Below are 12,462 nucleotides of genomic sequence, written 5' to 3' on the forward strand. Positions count from 1 at the left end.
AGTATGTATACACATATGTAACCAACGTTTATATAATAAACATACTGTATACTTGCTCTATTGAGCACTCTTTAATAATCACGTGTGTGCTCTCAAATGTAAACAATGTTTCCATACCAAACTATACAACCATTATATATATATGTATAGTTATAAAAATAACTATGGCAATTAAGCTACACCGAATATTCCGCGCTTCATCCACGCTAGGATTCGTCAAGCTTGTGCTAAGAGTTGTGGTTATCTCACATTTTTATATACACACATTCTATTGAGTTTTTAGTTAGACAATCAGCTTCCTAGTTTCCACTGCGCCCCTCCTAATTAGCCAATGGGTACGCACTTAGAGGACAAAGACCCAGTTGACCTTAGGTCCAACCCTTCCTTTGTGTGTATGCGTTTTTGGCGGGAAGCATAGATATCTAGTAATCTGACCTAGTTTAAACCTAGGTGTAGTTCAATGTGATTTTTTTTTTTAACATTATATATATAGTAATTTATAAAATATATATATATATATATATATATATATATAAAATTTATGTATTTTTATCTTATTTATTTTCTATTGTTATTGTTCATTTTAAAATTATTTTGTACTGACACAACCGCATTTATATTTGCCCTCTATCACCCCCACAACAGCGGAATTACTATCTTTAAGAGTATATCTGAGAAAATTGATCACATCCTGTCTGCTACTCCCTCGGCTAACATTCACATTTGCAGTGACTTCAATGTCACTAACGTGGAATGGCTGACCCACTCAAATAAGACGGATGATGAGAGGGAGGTTCTGTCATAATTTTGCCATTGCCTATGATCTCACTCAGATTGTTCCCGAGCCCACCCGTTTGCACGATAATACCGGTCAGTTCGCAAGTCTTCAAGACCTTTTCCTCACAACTTCCCCTCAGCTATGCTCATGTTCTATTCTATCTCCTCTGGGATCCTCCGACCACGCCATTCTATCAGTTAAGATAAAAATGCAATGTAATAAGTCTTCAGACGTACCTCTCCACCGTACTGTATACCGATATTCTATGGCTGACTAGGATAGCTTCCATACATTCATATCTGATCTACCTCTCCATTCCATGTTTAAAAAGGATGTCCTCTATAGTATGACGCAATGGTTAATTATAGGCATAAACCGATTCATACCATCCAAAAAATTCCAACAAAAACTTAACAGCCAGCTATGGTTCTCCCCTGAATGTGCTGCTGCCATCGCACACAGAAATCACTTTTTCCATAGCTACCAACGTAATAGATGCACTGAGACTAAAGCTGCTTTCAGGACTGCCAGCAACCACTGTAAAAGAGTAATAAAAAATGCAAGAGAGCTATATGCTCAGTCCTAAACCTAGAACCCCATCCACCAAAGTAGACCCCTACTACCAGGTCTCCTTCAACATCAGGGGTCTACGTTCCAACCTTCCAGAGGTTGAAACAATTACAGGAGACGAAACTGGACATATTCTTTCTAAGCGAAACTGGCATAGGGCCAACCACCTCCAGACGAATTCATAATTAAAGCATACTCCAACTTAACATTTAAATCTGACCCCAAAGATCACCATGGGCATGGAATATGTGCCTACATCAAAGATGGCTTTCCATGTGGTAGGGAGATCTCCAGAGAAGACCCTAATTTATCTAAAATGTGCTTTCGGGTTGCACTAGCTTACACCACTGTATTTATATTTGCCCTCTATCGTTCCCACAACATGACGTGGAGTATTTATCTTTAAGAGCATATCTGAAAAAAATTGACCACATCCTGTCTGCTCTTCCTTCGGCTAACATTCACATTTGCAGTGACTTCAATGTCCATAATGTGGAATGGCTGACCCACTCAAATAAAACCGACGATGAGGGAAGGTTTTGTCATGATTTTGCCATTGCCTATGATCTCACTCAGATTGTTAGCGAACCCACCCGTGTGCCTGATACACCCAGTCAATATGCAAGCCTTCTAGACCTTTTCCTCACAACTTCTGAGCTGTGTTCATGTTCCATTCTATCTCGTCTGGGATCCTCTGACCACTCCGTTGTATCAGTTAAGATAAAAATGAAATGTAATAAGTCTTCAGACGTATCTCTCCACCGTACTGTATATCGATTCTATGGCTGACTGGGATAGCTTCCGTACATTCATATCTGACCTACCTCTGCATTCCATGTTTAATTATAGGCATAGACCGATTCATACCATCCAAAAAATTCCAACAAAAACCTAACAGCCAGCCATGGTTCTCCCCTGAATGTGCTGCTGCCATCGCGCACAGAAATCACTTTTTCCATAGCTACCAACGTAATAGATGTACTGAGACTAAAGCTGCTTTCAGGACTGTCAGCAACCACTGTAAAAGAGTAATAAAACATGCAAGAGAGCTATATGCCCAGTCTGTTAAATCCAAAGTAGCTGAGCAGCGGCTTGATTCCTACCAGTTCTGGCAAATAGCAAACAGGATCTTGAACAGAAGTGTGCGTTCTATCTCAACTATCATCAATGGACCTGAGGTCATCTCGTCAGCATCAGACAAGGCCAGACTATTTGCCAAGAACTTTGCAGCTAATTCTACCCTATGCGACAATGACCATCAACTCCCTGTATTTCCTCCTATAACAGACAACACGCTATGCAACATACAAATATCTGTGCATTAGGTCGCCAAGCTAATCAAGAACCTTGATTCCAGTAAAGCAACTGGCCCTGATGGCATTCCAGTTATAGTGCTGAAAAAACTCCAACCAGAACTTGCCCCCATACTTACAAAACTGTTTAAGTGAGAGAAGTGCTTTCCAACACTCTGGAAAACCTCATCAGTATGCCCTGTATTTAAGAATTCAGGTGAAAAGTCATCTCCCTCTCAGTACAGACCAATAAGTCTCCTGTGTCATGAGTAATTGTTGGAATCCATATTAAATAAAGTAGTCAACCACCTCAACAGATATAACCTTAGTGACCTGCAATATGGTTTCTGCTCTGCAAGATCTACAGCAGATGTGCTAACGGTTATATCACATAGGATTAGTGAATCTCTTGACAAAGGTTTAATTTCCAGGGCAATTGTTCTTGACATATCAAAGGCCTTCGATAAGGTATGGCATAAGGGCCTACTTCACAAGATTTCCAGCTACGGTATCACTGGAAATGTTTTCTCAATCATTAAATCATTTCTCTCTGATAGGTTCATAAGAGTAGTGGCTGATGGGCAGAAATCAGAGGCCACAATATTAATGCTGGAGTCCCCAGGGGTCCATCCTGGGCCCAATTCTCTTCCTGATCTACATCAATGATCTCCCTAAACACATACTTAAATCATTCGTTGACATCTATGCTGATGACACGACCATCTACGGCAACACATCAAAGGTTGTAAATGACAAAGTTCTTTCTGATTCTCTCTCCTCTGATCTTGAGCGCGTGGTACAATGGGGAAAGAGGTGGCTGGTTACTTTTAATGCATCTAAAACCAAGCTTCTATCTTTACATCACAAACGCTCTGATCCCCATCTGGCATCAATTGAAATGGATGGCTCTCAGCTTGGGGAGGCTCCATGTTTTGACAAGCTTCTGGGTTTGACCTTTACTCCTGATCTGAAATGGAACACGTACATCAAGTCTGTTGCCAGTGACGCTGGGAAAATGGTGGGATCCTTCTACCGCTCCAGAAGATATCTCACTACTGATGCAATTCTCTATCTGTATAAAAGCCAAGTACGTCCAAGGATGGAGTACTGCTGCCACATCTGGGCAGAGCTGCTAAAAACAGTCTATCCTGCCTTGACAGAGTACAAAATAGACTTCGTGGTTTAGTGGGGGATGCCTTTTTCTCTTCCCTGCAACCTCTCTCCCACAGAAGAGACGTTGCGAGCCGGTCTTTGTTTTATCGTTATTTCCATGGCAGGTGCTCGTCTGAGCTCCAATCCCTCGTCCCCCCCCTCGCCAATCTTTCACGAGAAACACCCATCTGGCTGAAACTACTGTCAATTTTCCCCACTCTTTATCTGTGCCTAAATCCAAACGTAGATTCCATGAGCAAAGCTTCTTTCTTAGAACTGCACGCCAGTGGAACTTTCTGCCGCTTGCCTGTTTCCCACCTGACTACAACTTGGACGTCTTCAAGTCCAACATAAACTGCAATACTATCTCATTGATTACTGTACACGCAATAACTCTTATCCCTGAGTGGCCTTCGGGCCTTGATAAGTGGTGACTACCATGTAAAAAAAAAAAATCCATTAAATCCAAAGTAGCTTTGCAGCGGTTTTGACAAATAGCAAATAGTATCCGGAACAGAAGCGTGCGTTCTACCCCAACAATTAACAATGGACCAGAGGTCATCTCGTCAGCATCCGACAAGGCCAAAATATTTGCTAAGAACTTTGCAGCTAATTCTACCCTATGCGATGAAGGCCATCAACTCCCCGTATTTCCTCCTCTAACACACAACACGCTAGGTAACATACAAATATCCATGCGTGAGGTCGCCAAGCTAATCAAGAATCATGATTCCAGTAAAGCAACTGGCCCTGACGGTATTCCAATTATAATGTTAAAAAAGCTTAAACCAGAACTTGCTCCCATACTTACGAAACTGTTTAAGCGTTGCTTTAAGGAGAAGTGCTTTCCAACACCCTGGAAAACCTCATCAGTATGCCCTGTATTTAAGAATTCAGGTCATAAGTCATCTCCCTCTCAGTACAGACCAATAAGCCTCCTGGAATCCATATTAAATGGAGAAGTAGTCAACTACCTCAGCAGAAATAACCTTCTTAGTGACACGAAATATGGTTTCCGTTCTGCTATATCTACAGCAGGCTTCATTTCTAGGGCAATTGCTCTTGACATATCAAAGGCCTTCGATAAGGTATGGCATAAAGGCCTACTTCACAAGATTTCCAGCTACGGTATAACTGGAAATGTTCTCTCAATCATTAAATCATTTCTCTCTGATAGGCTTATAAGAGTAGTGGTTGATGGGCAGAAATCAGAGGCCCACAGTATTAAAGCTGGAGTCCCTCAGGGGTCCATTCTGAACCCAACTCTCTTCCTGATCTACATTAATGATCTCCCAAAACACTTAAATCATTCGTTGACATCTATGCTGATGACACGACCATCTATGGCAACATATCAAAGGACGTAAATGCCAATTTCTCTCTGATTCTCTCCTCAGATCTTGAGCGCGTGGTACAGTGGGGAAAGAGGCGGCTGGTCACCTTTAATGCATCTAAAACCAAGCTCCTATCTTTACATCATAAACGCTCTGATCCCCATCTGGCATCAATCAAAATGGATGGCTCTCACCTACGGGAAGCTCCAAGCTTCTGGATTTGACCTTTACTCCTGATCTGAAATGGAACATATACATCAAATCTGTTGCCAAGATCGCTGGGAAAATGGTGGGATCCTTCTACTGCTCTAGAAGATATCTCACTACTGATGTAATTCCCTATCTATATAACAGCCAAGTATGTCCAAGGATGGAGTACTGCTGCCAAATCTGGGCAGGAGCTGCTAAAAACAGTCTATCCTGCCTTGACACAGTACAAAATAGACTTTGTGGGGATGCCCTTTTCTCGTCCCTGCAACCTCTCTCCCACAGAAGAGACGTTGCAAGCCTGTCTTTGTTTTATCGTTACTTCCATGGCAAGTGCTCATCTGAGCTCCAATCTCTGGTCCCCCCCTTGCCACTCTTTCACGAAAAACACCCATCTAGCTGAAACCATTGTCAATAATTTTCCCCAATCTTTATCTGTGCCTAAATCAAAACAGATTCCATGAACAAAGCTTCTTTCTTAGAACTGCATGCCTGTGGAACTCTCTTCGCTCTGCCTGTTTCCCACCTGATTACAAATTGGATGTCTTCAAGTCCAACATAAACAAATTCCTGATGAACCGCCCCCTTAAGTAATGACACTTCATCAAATCCCCAATACTAACTATTACTACGATACTATCCCATTGATTACTGTAATAACCCTTGTCCCCGAGTGGCTTCTGGGCATTGATAAGTGGTGACCTCCATGTAAAAAATCCTAGAGTAAAGTCTTTTCTGTGTGCACAGTTGTCCGCTATTTCTCTCCTACAGTTAGGAGGGGGTGCAGTGGAAACTAGAAACCCGATTGTCTAACTAAAAACTCAATAGAATGTGCGTATATAAAAATACGAGATAACCACAACTCCTCGCATAAGCCTGACGAATTCTAGCATGGACGAAACGCGGAATATTCTGTGTAGCTTAATTGCCATATATATTTTTATAACTAACTACCTAGCTCTACCTATGTTGAAATAAAGTTTACACGTAAAAATTATACTTTCATATATTAATTTATGTGATTAAATATAGTCATATATATATATATATATATATATATATATATTCTTTGAAGTTTTTAACATTTGAAACCATACAAAAATTTACTTTTTATCATTCGTTTAATAAAAAAAAAAAAAAAAAAAACATCTAGTCAGTAAGTGATTTAATCACCTGCAATCACTGCATCAACTCTCTCGAATTTACTATAATACCATTTGTTTTATATATTTTTAAGGGATCATCAGTTGTTTACCATGAAACACTGTTTCGGGGATTTAAAAACAAAACAGTATATTACATCATGGCTCCCCAGCAGTGTTGATCAAACACCACCACCCTTAATCTTAGGAAGAAGACGTGTTACAAAAATTTGATCCAATTTCCTATTCTTAATTGCAATTACTAACCTTATCATAGTATAAAAATGAATTTCTTACCTGTGCGATTCATCAATTTCCACATTTAAAATGAATACATTTTTTAATTTATCAGTCTTGTATTTATATCATTTGGATTAATCCATTTAACTACTTATCACCCCCACTATAATTAGTAGTTTGTATATTTACATTCTTATTTATATATATATATATATATATATATATATATGTGTGTGCGTATATTATATATATATATATATATGTGTGTGTGTGCGCATGTGTTAGTGATGGAATGATTCCAACATCCCCCTCCCGTTGATTCCAATACAATTACCAATTCTTTATCTCTAAATATTTCACTGTAAAATGGTTATTTTGCTCCAATTACCGTAAAAACACATCTTAAATGCGTATATATTTTCTCAAACGTAAAAACATTTGTGAAGGGGGGAGGGGTGGGGGGTGATCTGTAAATTTTAGCTTTACTGACATTTTAAATCAATAAATATTCATTACTACTAGCAGTGGAAGATTTTTTTTTTAAATAAAATAAAGATAATTAAAGGAATCATTTTTGGTATCGGAAAATGGGCACAAATTTTTCCGATTCCAACACCACAAAAAAAATAAAATAAAATAAATAAGAAAACACTTCCTTGGAGCGATGTTGGTGAGCAACAGGGAGCCACATGCTCCAAGATAAAATGTTAAAAAATTCAAAAAAAAAAAAAAAAATTGAAAGAAAACACTTACTTCCTTGAAGCATTAACTGCATCTGAATGTTGGCCGCTGGGTGCACACCAATGTTGGTCGGGATGGCGTTTGATTGTAGAGGGGGAGGTGGTGGTGGAGGTACTCGACTGTTGACTGGAATGCCAAAAGGAGATGAAGTGTTGCTTAGACTGAGAGAGCGGGCAATGCCAGCAGCGGCTGCTACATTCAGGAGTGGAGACACCTGCTGCTGTTGCTGCTGCTGGCGCTGTTGTTGCTGCTGAAGTCGATGATCCACGAACCTCTTCAAGTCTAAGCTGTTTGTGCTGCTACTGTTGTTGGCGTTCATACCACCTGCAACCTTTCCTGACGACATAGATTGGAGACCAACGGCACATAGGGGATTGCCAGAATTGATACTTCCTACAAAGGACAAAACAAAACTTCAGAATCAAGAACGATTTTTTAAGTCACTCCCAATAACCTGGGTTTTTTTAATTTTTTTTTTTTTTTTTTTATCTTTTGTGCAAATTGTATAAGAGCCAAGTACATCCTAAAATGGAGTACTGTTGCTACATCTGGGCAGGAGCTGCTCGGCACCCTATCCTGCCTTGACAGAATTGAATACCAATTTTGAAACCTAGTAAGTAATGCTATTTCCTCTTCCCTGCAACCATACAAGAGGCATTACGAGCCTGTCTCTGTTCTATTGTTATTTTCATGGCAAGTACTTGTCTGAGCTTCAATCTACAGTACCCCCCCTTGCCAAACTTTCACAAAACACTCGATTAGCTACAACTACTATCAACAATTTCCCCCCACTAACTGTGCCTAAATTTAAAAGCAGATTCCATAAACAAAATTTTCCCTAGAACTGCTTGCTTGTGGAACACCGTTTCACTGGCCTGCTTCCCAGCGGATTACAATATCAGTAGCCTTCAAGTCCAATGTAAACAAGTTCTTGTTGAACCGCCCCCATAAATACTCAAATTCTACCCAATTTACACCATTAACAATTACTACACTACCACCTTACATTCATTAACCCTTATCCTTGAGGGGCCTTCGGACCTTGATAAGTGAAAGTTAAAAAAAAAATTAAAAAAAAAAAAAGATTTGTGAACTGTTATTTAAGCTGACTTCGTGGAGGTCTATTGTTCGAACGACAAATTAGATGGATTCTTAGATTCGTTCTAAGAGAAATAACTCCTACATTTTCAGAGAAGAGTTGTTTCCCCTGAATGGTCCCTGGGATTCTCGTATGTAAATACAGCAACGAGAATAGGACGAGAAGGACAATGGAGGAACGAACGTCGTTCTTCATAGAGACATTTCTAATTCAATCTGTTCCCATCTAAGTATATCCGGACAGAAAAGGTCATATTCAAGCATTAAAGGCCATCCAGAAGTCGTTTCTAAGAAAGATAACTGGTTATAGTCAATTGAATTATTGGCAACTGCTGGATACGTTGAATATCAAATCGATTCAACGCAGGCAAGAAAGATATTCAATTATCTATACCTGGCGTATGATGGAGAACCAGGTGCCCAACGCTGGTATACAGCACCATATCTCAAAACGTCGCAGAACGTGTGTGGTACCACCCCTAACCAGTGCCAGGGACAACTGGATCTGACGGCTCAGGGAATCGAGTTTAAATTCCCGGGGTCCTACGCTCTTCAATTGCCTACCACGTAACATCAGAGAGATCACGAACTGCAAAACAGAATCGTTCAAGTCAGCGCTGGATACCTGGCTGAAGTCTGTACCAGACGAACCTCAGATCCCCGGTTATACCGCTATGAGACGCAGTGAATCCAATAGCTTACACCACATGCTTGTCTGTGTAAAGAGGGACAGCGAAACTGTGCAGCGGTCTATTGATTCGACGCCGCCTATACCGTCCCAACTGGAGGCCGCTTGCCGCAGTGACCTTGGAGGGCTCTGACCGCCGAAAGACATCACACAAATATATTTTTATGTAATCGTTATGTTAACATCAATAAACGTCAAGTGATAACCATTGTTTTGTCTTTCCATCAATGTGATTTATTACCATGTTTTTTTACTGTCATGAAGGATGCCATTTACCCACGTCATAACGACTATGATCTTTAATTCTTCCGTTTTCAGTTTTTTTTATTTTTAACCCTGCGTTAGTCATCTGGGTGTTCTAAACATGGTTAGTGCCATGGGGTGTTTATACACCCCAACACAAAAATGTGTATAGTGTTATTTTGTAAAATAAAGTTATCTTGCTCGTTCAGGATATATCTAAAGTCTCTGTTGAATAGTTTAAATCACTTGTATCTTGTTAATATTAATATAAAAGATAATACAAAATAAATTATAAAACTAAGGAAAAAATGTTAAGGTAATTCCCACCGTCATCATAAGTGAAGTATCTCATCTCCTCTAATATATGTTAAAAGAACTGTAATATAAACGTCTTCTCTCCATCATCATCATCTCTATTATGTTTGTATTACATGAGGCCCGTTATGTATGTGCCCCAATATGAACTCCGCGTCATCTCCAATATGTACCCCTACACAACATTGAGCAACGCAGCCCTAAAACAAAAACAAGTTTCAAGAAAAAGAGAAAGAAAAATAGCGAGTACCCGTGATAATACAAAAAAAAAAGGCCCAGTTGGTGAAAAAAAACTGTCGGTCAAGAAACTTAGCTTTCAAGCAATACCAATTTTGTCAGTGTTGGTCAGTGCATGTCAGAAGTTTTAGCCATACATACACACACATACATACATACACACAAATAGACGTTTGAGATTGGCTGAGGTATTGACTTGGATCATAATCATTAAACACTAAAAAGTGGTGTAAAACTTCTGTTTGGGAATTAATTTTACCTGTCATGAGACAAGTATCTGTTTAGCTCACTCTCTCATATATATATGTATATATATATATGTATAAATAAATAAAGATGTGTGTGTGTGTGTGAGGAGTACTTGCCTTTCACGATTGGTCGTCCAGCTAAAGATGCAGTTAATTGTTGAGCTGCACTCGTAGCAACAGTGGATGGTACATTTTGTTGTATATGCACCGAGGGGTTTTGCATCATGCCTTGACCTATGAGGGCTCGAACAGACTTGGACTGGTCACAGGGGCTACTTGAAGATGGTTGAGAGGGACTTGAATTCTAAAATGAAAAAAAAAAAAGGTTGAAGCATTTTTATATATACTTTTTTTAAAATAAATTCAAGCAAGAATTTATACGAATTTTTTTTCTGCAACTCGAATGGCATGAGAATTTGGAAATTGTATATGTGAAACATGTAAAAATATGTAAAATATCTGTAGAGTTTTAGGAGTTTCCAAGTTTTTGAGATGTGGATTGATACTCTAAATATTTTACTTGCCCAATGTCACAAAAAAAAATTGCAAACAATGAGAAACGAATTATCTCCCTTTATAGTCTATCAGTTAGAAATTAAAACTATTTCCTCTCCAAAAATTTTCAAAAAAAAAAAAAAAAAAAAAAAAAAAAAAAAAAAAAATTTGTTTACCGTTTCAAATTGGCTATTTAAATAATTAAAAAGAAAAAAGGCACATTAAGGAGACTAAGTTTTTTATGATAGATTCTTTTTAAAATTTAAAAAAAGTGCAAGTGAACAGACATCTGTTTCTTTATAATTTAAAAAATTTAGAAAAAGTGTCGTGTTGAATTTTTATTTGGAAAAAAAAAAAAAAGGTAAATTAAAAAATTTTTTTTTAATTTCTCATTGGTTTCATTTTATTTTTCATTCATACATATATATATATATATATATATATATATATATAAAAAAGGCGCGTGTGTTTTGTATGTGCAAGAAAACTTTTTCGAGGGGGGTGGGGGTCTCGAGAGGGTTACTATTTTTTTTTCTTTTTTTTTTTTTACAACTTTTTATATACTCTACAGATCATAATATCTACGATTTGCGAATGGGAGTCATATCTACATTCATTTGCAGCGACTTAAAACATTCACACTATTCCGTCCTTTCGAGTGTTCGTTGGTCTTTTTCGTATAAATAAAGCAAAACTCATTGAAGCAAAGCCGTCAGTGGCCTTTCGTGCCGGGACATCTTGAAAGCAATTAGCTTTGATCAATGATGGGAAAACCCTTCATATCAGACAACTGAGAATTCCCTTTTTCAGGGGAGCTCGGTTTCCCCAACATCGTGGTGGGGGGTGACAAATAAATGAAACGAAGGAAAGCTGAACTGGCCTTCAGCCAACATTCATTTCTCTACCTGCGTGAAGTCATTCACTTAGCAAGTCAATTTTTTGATTGACATCGCTAAATTTGAACGCTTTTCACTTCCTATGGCCTCGTAGTGAGTTGAATGTTTTGGCAGATGTGATCCAAAGTCTAATATTACCGATGGGAATATATGCCACGGAATGGTATATTCATCCAATATCAGATACACTGTTTCTACACCTAAAAAGACATTGGATCACATCTACCAAAACATATTCAACTCACCAACAAATACAGCCGCTCCGTATACGTTTCGGAAAAGCAATATGGAGCAACCATGCATTCCTGTTATATAGGATCACTGCCTTCTTCCCTGCATCCATATTCTGCCTACCTGGCAATAATACCCCGGAAGATTTCGTACTCTTTCCGATAATGGACTGCCCAGGTTGTATGAAATTCCTTTTCCTGTAATTATTATTCACCACCCAAAAAACATTTTCAATATTTGTGCAAATTGACAGTAGTTTGGTAGGGAACGTTTTTTCTGAATAAAATTAAAAAAAAAAAAACTAATTTATATATATATATATATATATATATATAAAGTTTGGTGGTTAAATTTTAAATTCTGAAAAAAACAACATATAGACACATATATTCGAATTTAGAATTTGTTTGACAAAAGGAATATATAGAAGGGGTTGGGTTAAAAAAAAAAAAAAAATTTTCAATAATTGCGCTGAAAAGGAAAATAAGCATCCATTCACAGCTGAACATTTTACTAACCGCATTCCATTTCCTCTGATATGAACCATTATTGAAA

At 38.3% G+C, this 12,462-nt stretch overlaps 1 protein-coding gene across 13 annotated transcripts in view; it reads right to left on the reverse strand.

Moving 5' to 3' along the window:
- Positions 1-12,462, reverse strand: part of LOC145269026 (uncharacterized) — a 185,118-nt gene that overhangs the window by 6,087 nt on the left and 166,569 nt on the right. For all 13 annotated transcript variants that reach the window (XM_080124603.1, XM_080124605.1, XM_080124614.1 and 10 more), the window contains 2 exons: positions 10,403-10,589; positions 7,469-7,849 (listed from right to left, as the gene is read on the reverse strand). In XM_080124603.1, coding sequence (XP_079980729.1) covers positions 7,469-7,849; positions 10,403-10,589 — 568 coding nt within the window. The remainder of the gene's footprint in view (positions 1-7,468; positions 7,850-10,402; positions 10,590-12,462) is intronic.

Source organism: Euprymna scolopes, chromosome 45 (assembly GCF_053919585.1).
Source record: "Euprymna scolopes isolate OS-2025 chromosome 45, ASM5391958v1, whole genome shotgun sequence".
Taxonomy (NCBI): domain Eukaryota; kingdom Metazoa; phylum Mollusca; class Cephalopoda; order Sepiida; family Sepiolidae; genus Euprymna; species Euprymna scolopes.